The following is a 27,347-nucleotide window of genomic DNA, read 5'->3' on the forward strand; positions in this document are numbered from 1 at the left end:
GCATCATTAGTGGCCTCGCTACTAGGATCTGTTGAGAGACGGGAGGCATAGAAATTTGTAGCTATGCACATGACAACATCTGGATTTGACTGTAAAACTCCGTCTGAGTCAACGAGTTGAGAAACTCCCTCTCTACTATGTCTAGGGCCATGAGTAGAGAAGAAGTGCTTATTGACCCTACCTCCCATCTGGAACCACAATGACTCTCGTGCATGAAAGGCATACTTTGCTCTTTGATCTAACAAAATCTGCTCGTGAGCCCTTGTTGCAGCAAGGCGCTCCTGAATCCAAGCATCGCATGGCCTCTTTTGCTCTTCTCTATGCAAGGATGCCAACTGTTGGCGAACACCAACCTCTTGTCTAAGAATCTCACGTCTCCTGGTATTTGCAACCAGATGGTAAAAGTCACTAATATTGGAGAGGACATGTGCCATATGTGACGGGGAAGGCACTCCACCCTGCAAGTGAGAAACCCAGATCTAAAAAGCTGCCTCTGTGAGGTCCTCCTCTGCATAAAGGGCATTAGGAATCCTAATACTGGCGGATTGACCTCTCAAGTGTGGCTCAAAAATCATCAGCACCATTGGAAAGTGATCCGAAGTAGAAACCCCAGGAACAATGCAAATTGAACCTCCTCTATCCAAGGCCCAATCGTCAACATAGAAACGGTAAATCCGTGCATGGATAGGCATTTGCGGTCTCCCGTTTGACCCGGGAAACAGGAGTGACTGTGACTGAGTGTGAAAGGCATCATCAAACCAAGCATCTCTGCCACTGAAACTAAAGAGGAATGCATCCTAAGCTGCCCTCTCCAAGGAGTGGAGGCCACCCTCTCTGCCTCCGTTTTTGTCTGAGGGAAACTCCACCATGTTGAAGTCTCCTCCAATGACCCATGAATCTGCAATGGGGGCCCAGGAGAGCAATAAGAAGACATGATCCTCTCTATTATTGGGGGCGTAGAGGTTGAGGAATCCAACCTTATGTTCCACGTTCCCTAATCAAAAGAAGAATCCACTGGTCAATAGAGGGGAAGATAACTCCGTGTCCAACAACTAGGGGGACAACAGGAGGAGATACTGAAGGAGCACTCTGACGTGAGGGACCTGTACCAAGACGCTGTCGAGGTCGAGGAGGTGGTTTTCGAACTGTACCAACACCTTGTCGAGGTTGAGGACCGAGGAGGGGGTGCTAGAACCATACCACCCCCCTGTTGAGGTCTAGGGGGAGCTGCTGTACTATAAGGTTTTTGGGGCCTTTTCTTCTTTTTTGGGCATTCCGTGTCGAACGGTCCTGCAGATTCTGCACTGGTCTTGTTTGCCCGTGATCTCCACTCTCTGTCGAAAGAAAGAGCCATCCGGACGTTGAAGCATGACATGCTCATCTGATAAACTAGGGTATGGTGAAAGGATCCTAGCTCTAGGAACTCCGTCAGAACTGATTGCCTCTACAGCCGTCGTGGGCAAACCAGGGAGGGGGCGATCTGAGTGACAATACCGAAGTGCTCCCCAATCAATGGGAGTAATCGATGGTAAACTTGTGGGAGACCGGGAAATCGAACGAACAAAGAGAACCCCTGCTTGGACTCCTCCACAGGATCAAAGCCCAGCACGAAAGGGTCAAAGAAAATCTTTCTATGTCCCAAGTGCAGGTACTCGCCTTTGAGCACGGCGCTCGCAGCCTCCGGTGAATCAAAAACAACCTGGAAGAAACCTCTCCCTAGTAAGCGAACATCGATGAGTCGAGGGGTGAGGTTTGAGGGGAGCGCTGCAAACATCCAGTCTCTGGCTTGTGATATCGAATGGTGAGATCCATAGATGTGTGCGATCAAAGTGGTAGAACTTTCACGTTCTACATCCTTCTTGAGCTGCTGCAACTTGTCTTCTGAGAATGTGATTGTTTTCGCGGCCGCTGGAAGGCTGGAAGCGGGATAGGATTGGCTGATTGGAAATCCATCACGGCCAGTGGAAGCGGGATAGGGGGCGGGCTGAGAGGGAAGGGGGAGGGAGGGAGGGGCTGAGGGAAGGGAGGGGGAGAGGGAGGGGCTGAGGGAGAGGGGGCAGCAAAGGTTGGGGAGGAGCAGCAGCTTAAGCTTCAGCGGACCACTAAGATTTTTTTGGGGGGCACAATTTCTGACAGGGATGCACTTATTTTTTAGCACTTGTGACCCTTCATTTCGTAATCTTTAGTCTCTATGCAAGGAAGGCAGTATATATATTAGGCAAGATGACTATTCTCCTTTGACTCATGTTTTGATTCTTCCAGTGATCCTCTTTATGCTTGCTCTGGTGTAAGCTTGATGTTCTCAGTGGTCTCAATTGGTATGTGTTTTGTAGGTTGTTGTAGAGAAGAAAGTAATGAAGGAGAAAAGGCTGACTAGACATGATCTTGGCCGAGAGAAGTTTGTTGCAGAGGTATGCTTTTCTCTAACAGATATCCTTTTGAGCAGATCGAGGGAATTTACAGGGTTTGTGCTCCTTGATAATCATCTTCTGGGATTGTTGAAAGACAGGTATGGAAATGGAAAGAGGAGTATGGAGGGACTATCTTCAAGCAACTTCGACGAGTTGGGGCTTCCCTTGATTGGTCAAGAGAAGTAAGTATTTTTTATCTATCCAAGTATGGCTTCTAAATTTTGATGTAATGCTAATTTATACAGCTTACTCACAAATGGCTTACAGGGGGTTGGTTTCCCAGAATCACACACGTCTTCTGAATGGTTCAGTATTTAGTTAAACAATTTCTGGTTGGCAGTTTTTTTACAGTCCTGAAGCATAAATTACCTTTTTTTTTTTTTTTGGTTATAGTGCTTTACGATGGATGAGAAGAGATCAAGGGCAGTAGTTGAGGCATTTGTGCGTTTGTATCATGAAGGGCTGATATACAGGTTTTGGTGTTCTTCTCTTGAATATTTAATTAAGCGTAGATACACATATTCTTTTGAGCTTTTGTGAGGAAAAGATTCCTCATTTGTAATTTCTTGCAATGCACCTCCTAGAAGAGGGGACCTTGCAGTTCATTTTCTTTGATACATGCTTAGAAATTCCCTTGTTTAGTTGCCATTAAAGGTGACTAAGATCTCTTGCACAGTAAAGTTCGAGATACCCCTTATGGTGTCCTTCTTGGTCTTGTTTAGGGATTGGACATGCTTGCTTTCTTTATCATTCCACTATTCATGTCATCGTGACAGGTTGAGAGAGAGGGAGAGAGGTGTAGTTAGGAGGAAGTAGTGGGGTCCGAGTAGAGGCGTCAGAAGGGAGTCAGGAGAGAGCGTAAAGTTGGGGTGAACCCAAGGGGATCCCGCATGTCGGCTGGCTGCTCAAGGGTTGTGATGGCAGGTAGAAGGGGAGCGTAGGAAGGTGCGCAACAGGATAGGGATAGATCGCAATCTAGGCCAGTTGCTTTTCGGGGGCCTGGGGGCTTAAAAAAAGCGCTACCCCTTTGTTTTTGGAGGGTGAGCTTTTGGAAAAGCAGGGCTTTACTAAAATCCTGCTCTCCCGCTATAAGTTCGGCCAAATTGCCTTCTCCCATAGCCTGCAGATTGCGCAAAATTCCAGCCCCTCTACACCTTCACGCCCGGGAGCCAGAACACTTGTACGGCCTGCTACAATCCTTCGTACGGACAGCCAGGAGCGGAGTCCCAGGTTTCAGAATCTGAGCTGAATCATGAGCTCAGCTCAGCCCGCTTACCTTCTTCATCGACCAGCTTTTCCTTCTTCCATCGCCTCCTTCTTGGCCAGCTTCCACTTCGTTTCTACCTCCTACCTCCGAGGCCACCTGCTTGTTTCTCTTCTCTAGCCTATCTTCTTTTCAGATCAGATTTCAGTCATTGCTGATTCTGCAGACCTTGAGCTTGCGATGGGAGACCAGGATTTGAACTACCATGCGGAGGATGACCAGGGTCTCTATGATGATTTGATTACGAAAAAGGCCTTCAGTGAATTCACCACTGCTCTTGATGGAAAGTTTGAGCAAGTTAATACGAATCAAACGGGGTTGAAACAACAACTCCAAGGGATTCAAACTACACTCACACTTTTGACTAGCACTGTTCAGGCGCTCACGCATGTGGATGCCATGGCTTCAGTGTTAGGTCCGAACATCACTCCAGATCCTTTTCTTGGAGATCAGAAGTCTCGTACCAATGAGGTTGTTGACACTTGGTTGCACAAGTGGCAAGTACACTTCCAGTTTCACCCTTATCCAGATGACAAGAAAATACAGCTTGCAGCCGGGTTCATGTCAGGAAAGGCTTTATTGTGGTGGAAGGAACTCCAACCCAAGTCTGCAACATGGAACGAATTCGAAGGGGTCTTCAGGAAAGAGTTTCTCAAGGAGGAGGAAGATTACGATATTGTAGGCAAGCTCAAAGCCCTCGATATGTCCAAGCTGAATTTGACTTTTGAGGTTTATCTTTAGAGGTTTCGGGATTTGCAGACCAGAGCTACAAAGACGGATCCAGTGACCTTGTTAGGTTTCTTTGTGGATGGTTTTCCTGACTCGTACAAGTTACAGATCAAGAACAACAAGTGTACCACGTTGCAAGAGGCCATGAATTACGTGCGTATTTATGATGATACCATGGCCAGTGCAAAGGGAATTACAGTTGCCGACACGGGTGGGAAGAACAAGAGGAAGTTCTTCCAGTCTACCACTGGTACCAGGGAGACGAAGCCTATAGACAACGCCTCCAAGAAACATTTGACTCAGGCGAAGAATGGTCGTGCCCGTTTCCTTCGTACCTTGAAGCTAAAGAAGGAAGGACGTTGCTTCTTCTGCGAGGAGTGGGGCCACACTAAGAATGATTGTCCTAAACGCAAGAACCAGAAGCAAGCGTCGGGACCGAAGCTCTAGGCGGGTCCGGGTACCAAAGCTAAGGGAACTAATCAAGTTTCGATGACATGTATTTCTGTAAATGTCATTATGTGCCCACTTTCTTGTAATTGCACTTTTAATACTTCGTTATTTGGTTCCCATGATCTTTTTCGAGTTTATGGAGAAGTTAGGGACCAAAGAGTTCACATTCTCTTTGACCCGGGCAGCTCTCACAACTTTGTTAATTACAAACTTGTGCAGAATATGGGGTTGTCCACGATACCTAGCGATCACACCTATGAGGTGCAGCTTCCAGCTGGGAAGCAGTTTTGGGATCGCAAGATTGAAGCCCTTTCTATCCAGATTCAAGAATACACAGCGGCTCTTACATGCTATGTCATGCACTTGGAGCATGTGGACTTGTTAATCGGAATATAGTGGTTTAAAACCCACGATATTCGGATTGGATGGAAGGACGATACTCTTTCTTTTTTGGATAAGGACACCCAATTTTGTATTCAGTGTGATAACATTCCCTCTTCTCAGGGACCTATTGTATCTGCGATGCAGCTTCGGAATATATTAAACACTTCTCATTATGATGTCTATCAGTGTGTTTTGATTCCGCTTTCTTCATTTGTTGTCTTTGTTTATAACAAGAATGATTTAAGTGTGTTTGAACACCGTGAATTGAGAACGTTGTTAGATGATTTCATGGATGTATTCCCTGCTCAACTGCCGGAAGGTTTACTTTAGAACGGGCAGTAGATCATCGCATAGACTTAGTACCTGGGGCTCAACCTATTCCACACGAACCTGAGTGTATTCTTGAATTTAGTGAAAGACAGATTCGTAATAGAACTATCACGGAATACAAAATCAAGTGGAAGGATCGTGTTGAGGAGGATGCAACATGAGAGACCTTACAGAACCTCCAGAGGACATTCTCGGGGTTTTTAGCGAACTCAGGAGTTCGTTCTTAGAGGAGGGGAAGTATGTCATGTGCACGGATTGGTATCCGACGTGTACTGGGTACACAAGACTAGCTCAGGTAGCCTGGGGAGACTTAGAGCTAGGCAGGCTTGATTCTCGGGTTGAGTGGCAAGGGTACGGACTAGTTAGAGGTCTTCGCTATTTTTGGCTCTTGGGGCTCGAGTCTATATAAGGGGCCCAGAGGTTTAGTTCTCAGAGAGCCGATGGGAGCAAGTTTCGTTCTCAGGTGCTAGGTCTGATCCTGGATTGAGTCGCGGACGCGCGCTTGCATCATAGCGTAGCCCAAGGCCCAGCAACAGATCCCAGGCTTCACAGCGCCACTTGGTGGTATGGGACACCAGGCTGGTTAGGATATGGTTGGGAGTTTGTGCCAGTAGCTCAGCTCGTGGCTCAGAGGGGACATCTCCTGATTCGGGATTACATCTCGTAGATGTCATGGTTGGGTGGTGAGCAGCCTGCTCAGTTTCCTCTCCAGCTGCACACTATTGGAGATTTACAAACCAGACTTTGTCAAAGACTTCTTGTCAAAGATGGGAGAGCACAAGGAGAGTACAAATGTGACTTTGGAAGACTTTGGATCTGAACCTGAGGATTGCGCACAGGGAAAATTGATCCGGAGATTAGAAGGTTTTCTGGACGTAGATTTCCATGAAGAAATTTGTTAGATGGTCGCTACCACCCGGAGGCCTACATCAGGGTGAGTTACCACGTAAGATTCAGGTGGAGTGTGGATGATGTGGAGCATTTTCTAGATGACATAAACCACACCATCGGAGAGCAGATGTTGATATTTGATCCATAGAAGACGTTGTGCATGATGGAGTGTATGGTTTTCACCCTTGTGACTGTCATGAGATTGAAGCTGCACTATTTATTGTGCTTTTAGAGGATGAGCTTGGGCATGTTCTTGGATTCATCTTGATCATTGTTCTTGTTGTATTAGCAGACAGCTGTGATTTTTTTTTCCATGTTGCAGCCTCTTGATATTGTGATAAATTCTTTTTGTCTTAAGGTGCGTTTTGCTAATAGCTGCTTTTCCAAGCAATTATAACTTAGAAATGCTCGTTTTGGAGAGACTAAAATATAATAGTTGCAGTTTGAATGAGAGAATGTGGGCTACTTTTTGATTAGCTTTCTCCTTTAGTGCTAGCGTTAGTCATGACCAAGTCTGCCCTTCACTTCCGGAGAGCTGACATAAACATAGTATGAAAACTTTTGTCTACATGGATACTCAAGAGTATGTGTGGGTCATTTACACTAAACAACTAAAATATTAGACTGAAAATACCTGTGTCAACTCTAGGTTTAAAGGGAAAATGTGAATGGAGAGGTCCATGCAGTTTAAGTCGTGCTTGTGTACTAGATTCAAGAGTTACTGTAAGGCTATTTTAGAGGAGTGGGTGAAAAGAATCTTGTCTATTCTTTCCTATCGCTCAAGTCTGATTTTGTCTTTAACAGGGACAACCGTCTGGTCAATTGGGACTGTGTATTAAGGACTGCTATCTCAGACATTGAGGTAATCTTACTTCATCTTAAAAAAATAAAATAGAAATTTAAAGCAGAATCACTTTCAATCTTTTGCTTGCTTGAGATTTTAAGATTTTCACATGTGCTAGTACTATGTTTCCGCTCTTCCTTTTGGTGCCCGCAGGAGACCCTTTAGGATCTATGGGACTGGTGATCACTATCAATTAATAGTGTTCCCTTACGTCCAGTGAGAAAAATTACAAACTGTATTGAGTACTTGTTTGGCTAGCTTATGTGTTAGACCCAGTACCTTGTTGCAATGTTCAAAAACCCTTTCAAGTAGCTTCCTAGCTTTGTGGCTGGCTGCTCTAGCAGGTTTTTTAGATCTCTGCTGCCCCCATATTCTTCTCTGATGTGTGCATAGGCTCTACATCTTAGGAGTACATGTTGTTCATTCTCTACCTCCCATGTTTGCAGTTTCTTTCCTCTCTAGAAATTCATGGACTTGCCCATCTACCCCTGTCTATCTCGAGATCATGTGAGCTAGTTCTGATTTTGCAGATGAGATGTCTTTTAAATGTTGATATTACCTGAGATATTTCTGCATTCCATGGCTGTCCATTGAGTTAGGCTAGTCCATGGAATTTCACACGGGAGGGCATTTGGATTCCCGATGCGATTGCATTTTTGTACCTGGGTTTTGCCAGAGTATTTGTACCATTTTCTGTGTCACAATCTTTCTTATTTCACATGCATCTTCTGGTAAATCAGTGGCTGCTATACCCAATGTTTCCATCCATTTCATTCCCTCCCTGTGCCAGCCCATGCTCTGTGTACCTTCCATCGCCTTGTGTGGTATCCTACTGTCGTCCATCTTCTAGAGGTAAGCCATGAATTGACACAATGCTTCCCCCTCTAGAGGTATCATACCCGTCTCTGCGAGTAGGATTGGGTAGGGTGTCTGTGCCTTAACCCCTAACTCCCCTATCTTTCCCAGTATGTTCTAGACAGCCCGGGTGCCCAAGCGGGGTGCCCAAGCGGGGCATCCATAGAGGATTACTGTCTGCACAAGCATGGTGAATTCCACGGGTGTGCCTTCTTGCATTTGTTTTGGAAGCTATATAGAGCTTTTAAACCCCCTAGAATCCTTCTTTCCATGCATGTGTTCCACTTGTTTATGGTTTTCAATCTCATGAGTGACTCTCGTGAGATTGAAACTGCACTATGTTGTGTTTTTAGAGGACGAGTTTGGGAATGTTCCTGGATTCATCTAGGTATATGCTTCTGCCGTATTAGCGGACATGCAAATTTCACCTTGTGAAGTTTTCGTCCAAGTTGCGGCCTGCTAGTATTGCGATAATTCTTTCTATCTTAAATGGTGCGTTGCCCTATCAGCTAGATTTAGATTTAGATGCTCGTTTGGGAGAGACTAAAATGAAATTGTTTAGACTTCACAAGCAGTTGTAGCTTGAATGAAGAGATTTGGACTACTTTTTGATTAGCCTTCTCCTTTAGTGCTAGCCTTCGTCATGGCTGAGTTTGCCCTTCACCTCCGGAGTGCCGATTGAAACTCAGTACGAAGACTTTGTATAAATGGATGCTCAAGTATGTGTGGGTGTGTGGATTTGTATGTATGAGAGCATACTTTTATACTATGGTCTACACCCACTGTTGGGCGCCGATGACGTCAGTGGGGATGTCATAGTAGCTAGTCCCTGCTATGCGTGATGGAGTTTATGGTTTTCAATCTTATGAGTGACTCTCGTGAGATTGAAACTGCACTATGTTGTGTTTTTAGAGGATGAGTTTGGGAATGTTCTTGGATTCATCTAGGTATATGCGTTCCACTTGTTGTTGTTCGTGAAATCCTATACTTGTTTGTTGTGTTTCCCAATGACCATTACGTTTGACTTGTCTATATTGACCTGCATCCTTGAGTGTTTGCAGAAATCTTTCAGCGCATCTATATGTGCTTGCAAGCCCTCCTTATTCTTTGCGAATAATACTACGTCATATGCATAGATAAGCATTAACAAAGCGTACCCTGCAATTTGAACACCCTCCTTGCTGTACATTCTCGTCCACTCTTCTAACTCATCGATAAAAGACGAAGAGTTTCGACGAGAGGGGGAAACCTTGTTCAACCCCTATGTTTCGTATTACAAGTGCTAATTCAGCTATTATGTTCTCGTAGAGACGGTATGTGCTAACTTAGCTAACCATACATGTGGGCACAGGGCGCGTGTATGTGTGTACATATGCATATGTCGGTGTGTACGTATATATATGTTTATACTATGTATGCATATATAGATACATATGTGTGTATGCGTACTCAAAAATGGTACCATTTGGCATTACGATTTAAAGACCAAAGCTGATTCGCATGATGTGATATCAATCCAAGGAGGAGGCATCAAAACCCTGTATAAACCAGCCACTGAGATATGACCCCGGCATAATGGGTGGGTAGAAGAACCCTGGCGATGCAAGGACCAATCAGTCGGCGATACATAAGCTCCAACCTAGGTACCAGCAAAAAGGAATAAAGCATCTGAGAAAGATAGTGCCAAAGGCGTTGATAATGCATCCCCAATCCATGGCCAAAGAGAGAGAGAGAGAGAGAGAGAGAGAGAGGAATTTTGCTAAAGTCTTTCGAAGACCGATGGGTCTATGAGTCTGAGAAATCTGGTACAAGCAAGCTGAAAGGGTGGACCTACTAATTGAGCATCAACACCCATGCAAAAAGCAAAAAGTTAAATGCTACATAGTCATATCAGAATAATCCTCTACATCATCACTATCATCATCGTCATCAGAGCATGTGTCATCAGAATACAAAGTGAAATATGGTCCAGAATACAAAGTGTCATGATCGAGGTCCCCTCTATCTTGCCTCATCAAGGGTGAGGGAGGGGTAGCATGAAATCAGAGATAGAATGCTGTTGGTTGCTTGTGGGTGCAGTCTTGCGCTGTCTCTTGGATAAGGCTCTATGTCTAGCAAGGGGGATAGTGACCCCTGTTGGTCGCGCTTCAACTCTGAATAAGGAGGGAATGACCCCAAGTGTAATTTGTGCGTCAACCCTCTGTCTGAGCTGTCGTGTCACTGGCTCTGGGTCGCGATCGTGTTGAAGGCCTAGCAGGTGGGAGCTTGTACGGTCTGGCTGGAAAAACTCAGGGATCATGCTTTAAGAAGGGTCTATCAGGGTACACTTACGGTGTCTAACTGCCTCGTGAATGAAGGTGGCCAAGCATCTCTGTATAGACAATAGAAGCGCCCCCGAATCTCAGAGTACACCTGACATCTGAAAATGGAATGCTTCTCAGACTCAATCTCCTGTAGGTCACAAAAGGTGCATATGCATCTCTCCTTGGGTAAACCCTTTGCCTGGCCACTCTCAAGAAGAGACCCGAAATTGCTCAATAGAGATCCTCGGTGAATGGGGTAGATGAATCTGCGTATATCATGGTGGGTCAATAAACCTCTCATCTGAGACATGTAGGCAATGATCTCTATAGAAGCTAAGCTTCACTAGGAGCTCATTATGTTCCAACCAGGTCTGGAATGTATGTAGTTGCAAAGATCCTTACGTATGACCTGGTTGACCTCATAATACCGGAGTGGGGAGAATGACACGTCAATGCTCTATTGGAAGGGACGAAGCCTATCCATGTGGATCCCTAGTCGCTCAAACCACCTCTCTGTGTGCAAACCAGCATCTCTGGTCACCTGCAGCTGATAGTGCTAGAGAAGAGGACAATGCTAGCCATGGTAATCTGTTGCATCTAGAGGTGCAATCCCCGTATCCCTTGACTTAATATAAGTAGGTGATGACTTGAAATGCTGCATCGAGCTGCAAGGGAGATGACCCAAACTCAGCTTGGATAATCTGGTGAGGAACTGACTGCTTACTGAGAATCATCTGTGATAACATGAGAACCTGTAGGCGCTCCACACGAGCCCACTCTGTATTAGACAGATCTGTAAACTACTCGGTGCTTTCTATCAATTCAAACAACGGATTTTGCAGAGGCATTTGAATGAGATGATTGCGAGTTGCCAAACACATATACTTGAACTTAAGAGTTTGCAATTAAGCTGGAATTAAGACTTATACAGCTTAAACACAAAGTGACATCATTGGAGAATGCAATATGATTGAGGGGCCAAGACGGGGCCCCCCCCTTATCCAGGCTCACTTTATTCTTGAAAATGGAGATACAAGACCAAGGTGCAATGCACCTATGAGCCCTTTACTACCAAGACTCTCTAGCACATAGTAGTCTCTCTATCTCTAAAGACACACAATAGAGGAGGACTCCAAGCTCAGGTTTCAGCTCTTGGCTTGCCCAATCCACAAGGAAGAAGCCTGCAACAATCACCACTTACATCCAACATTAGAGACAAACACTAGTTTCTAGAAAGATAGTAGAAACAACATGAAATAGTGCTGTAAATGAGATAAACTTGACAATACAGGCTCCCTTCGTGACTTGGCCCTTTTGTAGATGAAGTCCTTGATGCCTCTGAAGCTACCTTGGGTGAGGAGAGTGTGGAAATGGGGCTGGAATGAGAACAGCTTAGAAAAACAGCCTGTAGGCTAGAGAGAGAAAGCTTTTATGGAGTGATAGCTGTAGAGAGAGAGTGCCTATGCTGATCCCAAGGGAGGAGATGTAAGAGAGGAGCTGCTGCTGTTCCAGAGGTGCACAGAAAGGCAGATTTCTGCAAGGGAAATGGGCTGGAACAGTAGAGAGAGAAATTCTGCAGTAGAGAGAGAGAGACTGCAGCAGGAGAGAGAAAGGGGCTGTGGCTGCTCCAGGCTAGGTGAAGGAGAGAGGATGCTGCTGCTGTTCCAGAAGAGCTGAGAGGGGGCAGATTTTTGGAGAGGAGGGGCTGGAACTGTAGAGAGAGAATGTGCTGTTGTAGAGAGAGAAAGTGTTGCTGAGGTGAGAGAATGGCCTGGGGAGAAGCTGGCTGCACCCAAGGAGCTGGAGAGGTTCTGCTGCATCATCTAAAAGGAGGGAGAAGAAAAGTGACGAAATTTTCATGTGTGGAATGAAGGGGAGAGGCCTTCTTTTATAGGCTCAGCCCCCCCCCTAGGCCTAGAGTGGAAGGTGGACACTTGTCCCAGATTTTTGGTGGGCTGCAGTCCCAAAGAGGACAGCCCACAACCTGCCCCAAATCTACCAGATTTGGGGCCAAACACTTGGCCTGCATGCCCTGCCACTTGCCATGCATGCTGCCACATGTGTGGGACAGGTGGACTGACCTGCCAGCTCAGATTCCATGTGGCAGTCTGCCACGTGTCAGCTGCCACGTCACTCCCAAAAACCTTAAAATTTCAAAGTTGTCAGAATTTAATTCTGATCGCACACACGGGTTCCTAACAGCTTAGACTATCTATTGACGTACTCTAAGGTCATAATTGAGCCATACTGAGCTCATTTGTTTGTCGTCTTATCTTGTATCTCCATTACTCTTGGCATGCTGCCAGGCCCACACCCAAAGCTCAAGGAACATTCTCTTGAATGGTTCCTAGGTCGGTATGCAATCTGTGCATTTGATTGGTCCCATGTTTGGGTACTCAGGTGGGGTGTGGTTTCTAGATGTCCCTCTCAAAGAGAGGCCATCACTCTTGTGGGTCACTAATGCCCATAACCCCAAGCAAGGGGGTCCACCCTCAAATGCTAGACCTAGTCCCCATTGTCCGTAACTGAACAGAAGGAAAACATTTCATTTCTTAATAAGCATACTATTGAAAAACAAAAAGAAATAGTACCAAGCAAGTGGATACATGTTGAAGCAGGATGACATTCCCTCCGTCTTTCATTCGGTTGTCCGCAACTGAAATGCTTCCTCATAAGCATCCAGGATTTCAGGACACTCCTGAAATGTAGCTCTGTCCACCCATTGGGCATCGGTGGATGGGAGTCCTCTGAACTTCAAAAGGTACATTTTGCGAGTCGTGCCTCGACGTCCTGTAGTGAAGTTATGCAAAATAATTTGCTCTGGGATCAACAAGATCTCAGTGTCCTCTACTTCAGGTGCATCGTCCAGTGTGGGCTCTTGAGGTGGTTCCCCAATGAAGGGTTTCACCAAGCTTACGTGGAAGACATTGTGGATCTTCCAATGCTCTGGAAGTCTCAATCGGATCGAGACATCATTTATTACCTGCAACACCTGAAAAGGACCATAATATCGAAAGGATAGCTTGAAGTAGATGCGCTTTTTGCCCACTTTGGTTTTTAACCGGGCTTTCTCAAATTTCAATAAGACCCATTGGCCTTCTTTCACTGCAAACGCCCTCCGTCTTTTATTTGCAGCTGCTCTTTGTTTCTCCTGTGCCTTTTGAATGGCTGCTCGAACCGTGGCATAAGCAGAGTCATAATCCTCCACGAATTGATCAGCGGCAAAGATTTTCTCTTTTGTTTGCATGAGTGGAGTTGGTAAAGATCTACCATATACAATTTCGAAAGGAGCTTTTCCAGTGGAGGAATGAATTGTGTTGTTATAAGCAAACTCCACAAGAGGAAGGAATTTCTCCCAAAAGGTTTGCTGGTCATGCACATAAAATTTCAGCAAATCCAAGAGTGTACTATTCGTAACTTCAGTTTGGCCATCCGTTTGAGGATGAAAAGCTGAGGAGAAACTTAGAAGAGTTCCAAGGTTCTCAAACAAAGCCTGCCAGAAGTTACTAGTGAACTTTGAGTCTCTATCTGATACTATAGACTTGGGCATGCCGTGGTGTCTAATAAATAAATGGGCAGCTTCAGGTGCCTTGAGATTCTTTCTGCAAGGAATGAAGTGGGCTTGCTTGCTGAATCGATCTACTATCACCCAAATCATGTCATGATTTTGATTGGTCTTGGGAATTCCTGTAATGAAGTCCATGGTGATGTGTTCCCATGGTCTCTCAGGAATGGGTAGGGGCTGAAGTAAACCCTTGGGTTTTCCTCTCTCATACTTAGCTTTTTGACATGCGAGACAAGCTAAAATGTAGGCAACAGTGTCCTTTTTCATGTTAGGCCAGTAGAAAAATTTATCCATGGCTGAAAAGGTGGCCACAATACCCCTATGACCAGCATAGGGTGGGTTATTGCTTTCCTCCATCACTTTAGATCTAAGCTGCTTTGTGATACATAGTTTGTTCTCCATGAATAAATAGCCATCCCTGATGTGGTAGGCATGATGGGTGCCTCCATCTTTCAAATGTGCCCATGGCTGAGCAAAATCAGCATCTCCCTCATAGAATTCTTTGAGGGCTGTTAGCTCATCATGATAGGGAACTGAAATATGGTGAAGCCGTGGTCTACGAGAAAGGGCATCAGCCACTACATTCTCTTTTTGAGGAGTATATTGTATCTGAAAATGAAATGATTGCAGAAAGGTAGACCATTTCATATGTCTCTCTCTGATCAGAGGTTGAGTTAGAAAATATTTAAGACTTTCATGATCAGTTTTTACAAGAAAATCTATCCCTAAAAGATAATGTTTCCAAAGTTTGAGAGCATGAATTACAGCTAAGAGTTCTTTTTCATAGATATCATAATGAAGTTCAGCATCTCTTAGTCGTCGGCTTTCAAAGGCCACAGCATGACCATCCTGGGTAAGAGAAGCCCCAAGGCAATCGCCACTGGCATCAGCTGCTACTAGGAATGGTTTCCTTAAGTCAGGAATGATAAGTACAGGAGCTGTAGTCAGGGCATGCTTTAGAGCATTAAAAGAGTCCTTTTCTTTTTGGGTCCATCTGAACTTCAGATTTTTCTTAGTGAGATCATGTAGAGGGGCTGCAAGTTCAGCAAAATGCCAAATAAACCTTCGGTAATATGAGCATAGGCCTAGAAAAGACCTTATCTCATGGGCATTCTTCAAGTCAGGCCACTCTACAATTGTCTGTATCTTGGCTGGGTCCATACGGACACCTTCTCGTGAGATAATGTGACCAAGATAGTGAATCTCAGGAAGAAAGAACTCACTTTTCTTCTCATTGATGTGAAGAGCATTTTCAGCTAAGATTTGAAATACAATCTTTAGATGTTCCTTATGCTCTTCCTCATTCTTGCTGAAAATGAGGATGTCATCAAAGAAGACGGTAGTGAACTGTCTATAGTTCCTGAACAACCGTTCCATCAGTCGATTGAACGTGGCTGGGGCATTAGTAAGGCCAAGTGGCATTACCATATATTCATACAGCCCAAATGTGGTTCGGAAGGCTGTTTTATGAATGTCCTCAGGTACAACTCGTACCTGATGGTAGCCACTCTTAAGATCTATGCGGCTGAAAATTTCAAATCCTCCTAAACGATCAAAGATATCGTCTATACGAGGAATTGGGAAACGATTCTTAACCGTCTGTTTGTTTAAGGCTCTATAGTCTATGCACATCCTGAAGGTTTTATCCTTCTTTTGGACTAGTAAGACAGGAGAGCAAAAAGAAGAACTACTGGGTTGGATCAATCCCTTGTCCAAGAGTTCTTGGACTTGCTTGAAGATTTCATCTTGTTGAGATTGACTAACTCTATATGGGGGTCTATTTGGAGGTGAAGACCCTGGAACTATGTCAATTTTGTGATCCTCTGGTCTCTCAGGAGGGAGGTGACTAGGAAGTTCCTGAGAGAAGCAACTAGAGAATTCCTGAAGGAAATCTAATCTTTCTTTTGTGAGAGGATCTGACTTTTCTTCACTTGGTTGCTTATCGCGTACAAACACTAGAAAAGAACATACTCCTTTCTTAAGCAAATTGGGAGATCGTGCATGACTTACCATAGGAATGGTGTTTCCTGAAACTCCTGTTGTAATGCTCACATCTCTACCCTTATGTTGGAGGGTTAGAATATTCTTCACATAATCGATTCGGGGGTTGACTTGCTTATGCCAGGGCATGCCGAGAATTACATCTGATCCTTGAAGTGGTGCCACCATGAAGGGTAGATGATCCAAGTATCCTTGGATGTGTATCCGAAGCTTGCCGATGATGGGGTACACCTTCTCTTCTTGGTTCTTGAAGGCTGCAGTTGCTTCCAAGGCTTCTCCTTTATCCTCTGGGGCTATCCCCAAGTTCTGTGCCATCTCATGAGAAATAAAGTTGTGAGTAGCTCCACTATCGAACAAAAACAAAGCGGATTGATCCTTTACCTGACCCCATGTTTTCAACAAACTATGGGTGTCGTTTACAGCTCCCTTTTCCGGAGGTGCTTCCACCTTGTTGACTACCAAAACCGGCTTTTTGAGGGCTGCTTCTTTGTTGCTGTTGTTTTTGGCAGCTTGAGGGCATTCGTAGAAGTTGTGGCCTCGATCGCCACACTTGAAACACCGCCCTTCGGAGTAATACTTTTGCTTCTGTTGTGGAGACAATGAGCTGAAAGTGCGGGCTGCTTTCTTCGAAGGATGCTGGCTGGCTGACTTTTGCTCTTTTGGTGCGTCCTTTGCTGTCTCCTTACCCTTTTGTTCCTTGGAAGAGGTTCCCTGGGACTTCCGCTTGTTGTTGCTGCCATTCCGCTTGTTGGAGAAAGATTGTTTCTTCTCCACCTTCAAGGCGATGTTGATGGTGTCTTCGAGAGAAGTAGGAGTGGCAATGTCCACCTCATGCTGAACGATATACCGTAGGCCAGCAAAGAACTTCCTTTGCTGCTCTTTTTTATCCTTCCTACTGAATGCTTGAACTTTTAACAAAGTATCCCAAAAACGATCAACATACTCACTGACTTTCTCTTCTTGGCGTTGGCGGAGGATGTCCCACTGCACCATTGTATCTCTCTTAAACTCCTTAGGCAGGAAGTGCCTCATCAAGTTCTTCTTGAAGTGCTTCCAGGTGTGGGCTTGCTGTCCAGTGTTGACCATAGCTGCCCACCAGAGTGAAGCACGGTCTTGCATGTGCAGGACGGCAAACCGGATCTTCGCCTTGTCTTCGTACTCGTCCCCCTCAAAGAAATACTCGAGGTCTCGGATCCATGCCAGCAAGACCTCGGGCTTGTCCTCTCCCTTGTACTTGGTAAACTTGAAGAGCTTATCTCCAAGAGGTACCTTATGCTTTGCATACCTTCGTCTCCGTGGACGTCTCAAAGGAGATGGACTCCGATGACGCCGTCTACCTCGAGGAGGGAAAGAAGAGGATGATCTTCCCTCCTTGTTGGAGTTGGTGTTGTCCGCACGGCCTCTTCCTTGGGATTGGGGCCCTATGTCATGAGTTCCTGCTTGGTTGCTTTCCAGCACTTGAACCTGTTGAGCAATGTTTGCCAAGAGAGCACTCAACTCATGCAGGTTAGGAGGAGGGTCAGGTCCATTGGCTGCCATGATGACAAGATAACTCAATGAAGCAGAGACTCAACAAGAGAAAGCACAGAGTACAGGACCACTGCCTAAGCTCTGATACCAATGTAAACTACTCGGTGCTTTCTATCAATTCAAACAACGGATTTTGCAGAGGCATTTGAATGAGATGATTGCGAGTTGCCAAACACATATACTTGAACTTAAGAGTTTGCAATTAAGCTGGAATTAAGACTTATACAGCTTAAACACAAAGTGACATCATTGGAGAATGCAATATGATTGAGGGGCCAAGACGGGGCCCCCCCCTTATCCAGGCTCACTTTATTCTTGAAAATGGAGATACAAGACCAAGGTGCAATGCACCTTCCAAACTGATGAACTCATTGAAAACCTAGGACCTAGATACAAGACTCAAGAGCATATGTACAAGGTAGACAACAAAGAGGAGGACTCCAAGCTCAGGTTTCAGCTCTTGGCTTGCCCAATCCACAAGGAAGAAGCCTGCAACAATCACCACTTACATCCAACATTAGAGACAAACACTAGTTTCTAGAAAGATAGTAGAAACAACATGAAATAGTGCTGTAAATGAGATAAACTTGACAATACAGGCTCCCTTCGTGACTTGGCCCTTTTGTAGATGAAGTCCTTGATGCCTCTGAAGCTACCTTGGGTGAGGAGAGTGTGGAAATGGGGCTGGAATGAGAACAGCTTAGAAAAACAGCCTGTAGGCTAGAGAGAGAAAGCTTTTATGGAGTGATAGCTGTAGAGAGAGAGTGCCTATGCTGATCCCAAGGGAGGAGATGTAAGAGAGGAGCTGCTGCTGTTCCAGAGGTGCACAGAAAGGCAGATTTCTGCAAGGGAAATGGGCTGGAACAGTAGAGAGAGAAATTCTGCAGTAGAGAGAGAGAGACTGCAGCAGGAGAGAGAAAGGGGCTGTGGCTGCTCCAGGCTAGGTGAAGGAGAGAGGATGCTGCTGCTGTTCCAGAAGAGCTGAGAGGGGGCAGATTTTTGGAGAGGAGGGGCTGGAACTGTAGAGAGAGAATGTGCTGTTGTAGAGAGAGAAAGTGCTGCTGAGGTGAGAGAATGGCCTGGGGAGAAGCTGGCTGCACCCAAGGAGCTGGAGAGGTTCTGCTGCATCATCTAAAAGGAGGGAGAAGAAAAGTGACGAAATTTTCATGTGTGGAATGAAGGGGAGAGGCCTTCTTTTATAGGCTCAGCCCCCCCCCTAGGCCTAGAGTGGAAGGTGGACACTTGTCCCAGATTTTTGGTGGGCTGCAGTCCCAAAGAGGACAGCCCACAACCTGCCCCAAATCTACCAGATTTGGGGCCAAACACTTGGCCTGCATGCCCTGCCACTTGCCATGCATGCTGCCACATGTGTGGGACAGGTGGACTGACCTGCCAGCTCAGATTCCATGTGGCAGTCTGCCACGTGTCAGCTGCCACGTCACTCCCAAAAACCCTAAAATTTCAAAGTTGTCAGAATTTAATTCTGATCGCACACACGGGTTCCTAACAGCTTAGACTATCTATTGACGTACTCTAAGGTCATAATTGAGCCATACTGAGCTCATTTGTTTGTCGTCTTATCTTGTATCTCCATTACTCTTGGCATGCTGCCAGGCCCACACCCAAAGCTCAGGGAACATTCTCTTGAATGGTTCCTAGGTCGGTATGCAATCTGTGCATTTGATTGGTCCCATGTTTGGGTACTCAGGTGGGGTGTGGTTTCTAGATGTCCCTCTCAAAGAGAGGCCATCACTCTTGTGGGTCACTAATGCCCATAACCCCAAGCAAGGGGGTCCACCCTCAAATGCTAGACCTAGTCCCCATTGTCCGTAACTGAACAGAAGGAAAACATTTCATTTCTTAATAAGCATACTATTGAAAAGAAAAAAGAAATAGTACCAAGCAAGTGGATACATGTTGAAGCAGGATGACAAGATCCGGCCCCCAGCAAGGGCTGCCATACATTCCTGCTGGGCGGACCAGTGAGTTAAAAAGTAAGCCCTTGGTCCGAGGTCTTGAAAGTGTGAGCGGGAGCATTGCCTCTCTAATCTGGCCAATGAGGCATACCCTCTACTCAAGCGAGCCTGCATTGCCGGTCTCATAGTGAAAATAGGTCCGGAGAAGAGAACCCCCAAGTATGTGTATGACGAGACAATCTCAACCGGCGGCCCATCAAAAGTGAACAGCTCTCGATGCATAGCAGCCCGCGAGAGAGAGAGAGAGAGAGAGAGAGAGAGAGAGAGAGAGAGAGAGAGAGAGAAGAAGAAGAAGAAGAAGAAGAATGCATTATCGTCCTCCGGGGGCCGAGAAACCGACCCATGGGACCCATAAGCACAACAATACAAGTGTCTCCTTCCTTTTGTGGAAGGGAATAAGAGAGAGAGAGAAAGAAGAAAGAAAGAAAGTCTATTAACATCCACGGGAGACCAAGAGGTCCATGGGACAACATGAAAGCCATCTAGTACATCAGCTTAGGGAGGGCGTAGGGCAGCTCCCAAGGAGTGCAAAAGCAGCTCCATTTATTTAGAGAGTAGCTATATTGTAGCCTAGATAAAACATACACACATATATATAGTTGGCCTTACATCAGATCGACCACACATCGGTATCATCATCATCATCATCATCATCGGTGGATGAGACGGCGGGAGCATGAAGTCGGTGATAGAGTGCTGTCGGTTGCTCAAGGGCGTGGTCATGTGTCGTCTACTGATCATAGCTCTACGTCTAACAAGGGCTACAGTGACCCATGTCGGTCGAGCGCCTACTCTAAACAGAGAGGAGATATCCCCAAGTGTAATCTGTGCGTCAATCTGCTGTCTGATCCATCGTGTCGTTGGCTCTAGATCCCGGTCATGTTAGGACCTCGTAGTGTGGGGGTCCACTTGCTTTGGCTGGAAGAACTCCAGAGAGGAGATATCCCCAAGTGCAATCTGTGCGTCAATCCGCTGTCTGATCCGTCATGTCGTTGGCGCTGGATCCCGGTCATGTTAGGACCTCGTAGTGTGGGGGTCCACTTGCTCTGGCTGGAAGAACTCCGTGATCGAGCTTTGAGAAGGGTCTACCAAGGAGGAGGTCTGATCCCGTCTCCGTGATCGAAGTAGACGCTTGCGATGCTTGATTGCCTCATGGATGAAAGCCGCCAAGCATCTCTGGTCTGGATAAGAGAGAAACCGAGAGAACACCCTAGAACTGTCTCTGAAGGGGCAATAGAAGTGTCCTCGGATCTCATAGTAAACTGAGCTTGTGTCCTTGCACTCTCAATGCGCAGTCTATGTGAAGAGACCCGAAATTGCCGTGTAGAAATCCTCAGTGAGTGGGGTATGTGGATTTGCGTATATCCCGGTGGATCAATGAAACCCTCCTCTGTGATGTGTAAACAATGATCCTTGTAGAAGCTGAGCTTCACTGGAAGCTCGCTCGGTCCCAACCAAGTCCGGAAGGTGTGTTGCTGTAAAAGATCCTCGTGGAAGCACTGTCTCTCTAATCTGGCCAATGAAGCGTATCCCCTACTCAGGCGGGCCTGCATCGCGGGTCTCATGGTGAAGATAGGTCCAGAGAAGATAACACCAAGGTATGTATATGACGAAACAATCTCAACAGGTGACCCGTCAAACGTGAACTGATCCTGGCGGATAACGGCTCGAGATGCATTGAAGATCATGACCTTGGTTTTACCAAGGTTGACCTTCAAATCATGGGACTCACAAAAGGACTGTTGTCTCTAGAGGCCCTTTCCTGATGAAGACAAAAGTGCCACATCATCTGCATATAGCAATATCCGGATCAGCGTGCCAACTAGAGAGCATCCATCCCCCCATCAGTGTCTGCATAACTATCTCAAGCTTGTCAATGTAGAGGCCAAACAAGGTGGGTGATAAAGGACACCCTTTTTTAACCCCAATAGTGCTCATTATCTTCTCTGTCCACCCTGACCCTGCTCAGACTCTGCCAGAGACTCTCTCATAAAAAGTGCCATGACAGCCCAGATGATCTCCTGGTCATACCCCAAATCTTGTAGGCGTCAGAGGAGGCGGGCTCTCGGAACCGTGTCAAAGGCTTTGCGAAAATCCACAAAGCAATAATATACCCTCTGTTTTCGTGCCCTTGCCTCCTTGATGATACACCTGAGTGTGAGAATGTGATCCATGGTCCCATGATCACGTTGGAATCCAGCCTGTCCGATTGCTCTAAGTCCCGTGCACTCTGCGAATCGATTGACCTTAGAATCAAGTACCGATGCATAAATCTTGGACATGACATGTCTGATCATAATGGTCCTGTAGTTCTCCGGGCTCATGGGATCCCTTGCCTTGTGGATGGGTGAGATAGTGCTCATAGTTCAGGTGCGTGGAAACCCCAAACAAACCGCTTCATTAAAGAGCTTTGCTAAGATCGGTGCTAGGGGATTAATCCCACATGCAATGAATTCACTGCATAGGTCCTCATCGGCCATTATGGAGTTTCATCACAGCATCCTTCACACCCCCCCTAGTGAAAAGTGTGCAGGATGTGGGGCGAGGTATGAGTGAGAGATCAGGAGCTGGATGATTTGGGATATCATAGAGTGTACGTGCATAATTATCCCAGACTGGAGTGTCAGGGAGTGGTGAAGATGACCGGCCCTCTAGAAATCTCTGCAAAAGTCCTTAGAGTTGTTACTAAACAGAATATTCAGTAATTCTTCCTTGTTTCGACGGACGAAATCCAGCTTTTTCCTACGTACGAATCAACGATACTCACGTAGCGTCTCTGGTTCGTTCGGGAGCTGGTTTTTGGTTTCGAATCTAAGTTGACGGCGTAAAGCCTTGCACTCATCATCGTACTAGCTATTACAAGGGCAGTCCTAGGTGGTGGGGGACGAGTGGAGTGAGTAGTGTGGGGGAAAGCCTGAAGGGCAGCCTTGTGCAGTGAGCGGGTGACCAGAGTAGCACGGTCCTCTAGTAAGGGTATAAAATCAATATATATGAGAAGTATGCAAAGGCGAGATGAATATATAGGTGAGAGGCTGTGGTTGAAATGTATGTCATGATAAGGGGTGTGAGTAATCTGTGATGTGGGAGGTACCGTGAGATGGGGTGTATGTGTGATCAGCCTCGGGAGGACAGGGTGCAACATTAAAATCAGTGATACGAGAGGTGAAGGCAAGGGATCCCATGATGTAGTCAACAACGCTAGAGCCCCCTCCATGTGGAAAGCAGGTAAAACCACCTGAGGAGGGTCATCTATCAAGACCATTATAAATAATAAGATCATGCATCGTGCCTAGATCTAACAAGGCCTGCCCGTAAGATGTGATCAGAGCTTGTCTATCAGCTGAAACTCGCATCATATGTGCATAGTCAAGATCAATGTGTGGCAGTAAAATGGAATCGTCCTTGAAGTCAAGAAGTGGCACCTGACGAGTCCTTGTCTTCGCGTTGAAGTCCCCAACCATGAGGACTACCTCGCGGCTCAAGAGGTCGACAATGTCTTGGTATAGAGCTGCGTATGGTGATGTCTCCGTCTCCTCTCGGACATCTCAAGCAAAGTGTGAGGTCTCGGGAGGGAAATAGCATATCGCAACGAACAAATCCCGGCTGTTTGTGTGTTGTATCTGGATCGAGAGAAATCTGGAGTGTGTATCTCTCTGCTCTATTGAGATAGTCCCCAAAAGAGTGGGCTTGTAAAGAATTGCTACTCCTCTCGATCCTCGTAACCCCCCCCGTGTCCCTTGTCTCATCTTTGTAAGCAGACTCCCATGTATACCCGCTGACTACTGGTAGTGGGCGCTCTGGACTCTAATGTGTGTTCGTATAAAAGACTATGTCACGACTTGTACGAGAGAGAGAGAGAGAGAGAGAGAGAAAGTTTATTAAAGTCTTCGGGAGACCGTGAAGGTCTATGAGACTAAAGATAACTGATACAATGAGCATAACGGTGGCGGTCTCAAAACGGGCCAGCCAACCGTTTCTACAAAAAAGAGGTTATGAAGGACGGTGTGCCTAGTCCTGATACAAAAAATATGTGTCTACCTCCAGATGATACAAAAAAGAAGGGGGGGGCACCAAAAATGGGGCAGAGGGGGGAGATACAATATATATGTGCAGGTGGTGATCGTCAGAGACCAATCATAGAGGGGCCGTCAAATGGGAGGCCGGAAAAAACCCTGCGATAGATGATTGGCCTCTGACGTCACGCGGCCTAGTCGAGCTCGGTCGTCGGGGGCGGGTGGTGGCCCTGTGGATGAGGGCAACGGTAACCCCAGTGGGGTAGGCAGAGAGCAAAGACGAGATGTCGTGGACCCGGATGTGTGAGTCTGTCCGCTGGCGCAGCTGTCGTGGCTCTGGCTCTCGCTCACGTCCGCGTCGTTGGCTAGACTGAGGAGAGGTATCCTGTGACTGGAAGAAATCAGTGATGGGCCGCTGGGTGTCCTCACGCTGTGTGTGCTGCTCGTGTCGCCGTGCTCGGAGAGAGGTATCTCGGTGGCGAGTCATCTCATGTAAGAAAGCGGCTAGGCATCGCTGATCCGGGAACTGCAGCATGTGTGGGAGGGGGCCGAATCCGTCGCGGAAGAGAGAGAGAGAGAGAGAGAGAGAGAGAGTATCGTCATCATGATGTACATCACCACAAGTGTAATTCTTTTGGATGAATTAAAATACGAGCCCCTGGGTTCTTGCAAAGCAAGGGGTTGATCAAATGCCTTTGACCAGTGTAAGTTCTCAACGCGCTAGGAATTCCCATCTAGAAAGAAAGAAAGAAAAGAAAGAAAGATATATTGGCGTCCTGGGAAGACCTCGCGGGTCTATGGGACAAAATACATACACCACAAAACTACATCAGTCACAACTCAGCCCTAGATTATTATAATAGCATACCATAACTACATTTAGGTGTTATGTAAGAGTGATCTGAATAACATCAGTTTAAGACTGAGAGTCTTTGGGTTTAGGTTTGAAATCTTTTATCAGTGCTTGCCCATCTCGGTAGACCTACCTTCCTTCCTTGCTTCTTTCACTTTGATGAGTTCATTTGCCCGTTGTTTGAGTTTTATCCAAATCTTAGTACCTTTCAGCTTGTTGGATTGTTTAAGGATCTTGACCCTTGAGCTTTTTTTTTTGAAGTAAATCTGTGCCTGGTTACCCTTTCGAGTGATGAAGCTTATGTCATTCTCATCCCAATCGACTTGTGGTACTGCCTTCTTGAGTTGATCTTGCTCTCATCAATGTGTTCCTCTTCCTCTTCCATTCCAAAACAGCTAACACAGCTGTCTTGCAATCCTCCAATGGGTAAAATCTTCTTGTTACTTACTATGTTTTGCTGCTCTCTTACCTCAGTATAGAGATCACATTTGTCGATCTTGTTGTGTATTGCTGCTGTAATTTCCTGTGGCATGGATTTGAGCTGAGTGTTGACCATTTCTTGGATCTTGACTACGAGCTGTGGTGTTGGAGTCGCGGTGTTGCATTACTGTAGGACTTCTTGTATTACCTCTCGCCTCCCTTCATTCTTCATTTCTGAAACTATCTTCTCCAAAGAAGCAATGCGGAGCTTTGCATCTCTGAGTTCTTGCTGTAGGAAGTAAATCTGTTCGTGTGGATCAAGCTTACTTTGAAATCTGTGATAAGTCAGAGCATAGGGGGAAGGCGTCGATGCCATGGTGGTGTAGGATGGCTTCTTGGTGGCTGGAGTCGATGGGAAAAGCTTCGTTTTCGGGAACTCCATATTAAAAAAGACCTGCGCAATCAGCAACCCCTTTATTTGAGCTAACACCTCAGACTGAGCCAGGGGCTCAGCTCAGCCTGAGGCTGGGTTAGCTGATGAAAACCCCCCTGTACGGCGAGCTATAAGCAGGCGGCGGTGGAGGGGCTAGTAGGCGGAGGGGGCTAGCGGATGGAGAGGCTAGGCTAGCGGCTAGTGGGTGGAGAGGCTAGCAGGCAGCGGCAGAGAGAGAGCAGGCGGGGAGGCTAAGTGGCGGGAAGGCTGAGCGGTGGAGAGGTGAGGCTGAGCGGGCTGAGCGGGGGAGAGAGAGAGAGAGAGAGAGAGAGAGAGAGAGAGAGAGAGAGTCTCCTTCCAGGCCAAGAACATTTTAGAAACAAAAGGACAGCCTTTAACCGTACCATCAGTATAACCCAAAATGAAGTCCCATGGAGTGGGATGCCCGTGCCCAAAAGCACGAGTGGTCACAAACACGTTTTTTTCTTTTTTTGGGTAAGGTTACACACAAACATATATGTACATTCAGACACACATATAGATGTAGATATGTGTGTGGGTGTGTGGCAAAGCCTTGTCACTTGTGATTTTCTCCCTTTTCTGCAGCAGCGTCTCTGAGCTCAATTGTCTAATGCTTGTTTTGGCAAGCAGTTCTGGCTTTTCTGGATACATCCACAAAGGCTTGAATTTGATTGGGTTTGATATTGGGGACTATGGACTCTATGGAAAGGCCGAAATCATAATTTTTTTGGAGATTCTACCTTTTCCAAGATTCACTATTTCCCGATGTCACTCAAGCAATCTATTTATAATTGTCTGTGTGTTCGGCAGATAGATTCTACTGTTTACTTGTCATATATTGAGATTTTCTGGTGCTGTAATCGCAAGTTCCCTCTTCTTCGGTGTAGGTTTAGTGATGTGCCTAGCTTAGCTGTCAATGTTATGATGGTTTGGGTGGCTATCGCTGTCCAGTGTGATAATTCTTGGATATGTCCATGAAACCTTCTCTTTTGAAGAGTTGTGTTGTTGAACTTTATTGGTGTCATGCCCTGGTATTGATATCATTTTTCGGATGCGTTGGGGTATGCGAGATCATAATTGAGAATGATATAGCATTTTTTGTTATCACAATGTCAGTGCTTGCACAATGTTAACAAATAGGAATATCTGGCTTTCTTCTCAGGTGGATTATATCGATATAAATGGCAAGACACTTTTGAAAGTGCCTGGTTATGAGAACCCTGTTGAATTTGGAACGCTTACATCCTTTGCTTATCCTTTAGAAGATGGTACTGGAGAGATAGTTGTGGCAACAACAAGACCAGAAACGATGCTTGGTGATACTGCTGTCGCAGTTCATCCTGAAGATAGCAGATACAAACATTTGCATGGGAAATTTGTCATACATCCATTCAATGGAAGGAGGATCCCCATAATTTGTGATGCAGTCCTTGTTGATCCATCGTTTGGTACCGGTGCTGTGAAGGTAAGACTTACTGTGCATAGTTTTTGCAACTAAGTTTCTTATACATGTTTCATTTGTCTCTGTTATGGAAAATGTTCACCTCACAAATATTATAATAATTATCTGCATACTTGTTTTGATATTCACAGATAACTCCTGCTCATGACACGAATGACTTTGCTGTGGGAAAGAGGCATAAGCTGGACTTCATCAATATATTCACAGATGATGGGAAAATAAATAGTGCTGGAGGAGAACTGTTTAAGGGGATGCGAAGATTCGATGCTCGAGTAGCAGTCATAGATGCTCTGAAAATGAAGGCAAGCCTTTGAGTGCAATCTTTAATGTACAAGTATTTATAAAATGCTTGTTAAAGTTTTCATTTCATTGCACAAACGCTGTTTTCACTGTCTGTTTCTTGTAAATGGTGTACATTGATGGTATCTACTTGTGGCTGGAAGTGGTAGGTTGTTGCTCTCTCAGGATTTGTAAAGAATTTTCTGAATCTGCTTTGGGAGTATATGTCTATTCAATATTGTCTGTCAGTTATGAATAGCTCAATATCTAACTGTATGTGGAAGTTCCTGCTGTTTTTCCCAAGGTATTGCCCTTCTCTCAGTTATGAGGTGT

The 27,347-nt window shown here is 45.8% G+C and overlaps 1 protein-coding gene across 2 annotated transcripts in view; it reads left to right on the forward strand.

Moving 5' to 3' along the window:
• Positions 1-27,347, forward strand: part of LOC147880641 (valine--tRNA ligase, mitochondrial 1-like) — a 67,160-nt gene that overhangs the window by 17,329 nt on the left and 22,484 nt on the right. For both annotated transcript variants that reach the window (XM_087370436.1, XM_087370437.1), the window contains exons 9-14: positions 2,334-2,411; positions 2,510-2,593; positions 2,805-2,884; positions 7,264-7,321; positions 26,436-26,738; positions 26,867-27,037. In XM_087370436.1, the coding sequence (XP_087226562.1) occupies positions 2,334-2,411; positions 2,510-2,593; positions 2,805-2,884; positions 7,264-7,321; positions 26,436-26,738; positions 26,867-27,037 (774 nt within the window). The remainder of the gene's footprint in view (positions 1-2,333; positions 2,412-2,509; positions 2,594-2,804; positions 2,885-7,263; positions 7,322-26,435; positions 26,739-26,866; positions 27,038-27,347) is intronic.

The sequence above is a fragment of the Dipteris shenzhenensis genome, chromosome 32, assembly GCF_047967505.1.
Source record: "Dipteris shenzhenensis isolate YYH24624 ecotype China chromosome 32, Dip_SZ_1.0, whole genome shotgun sequence".
Lineage (NCBI taxonomy): Eukaryota > Viridiplantae > Streptophyta > Polypodiopsida > Gleicheniales > Dipteridaceae > Dipteris > Dipteris shenzhenensis.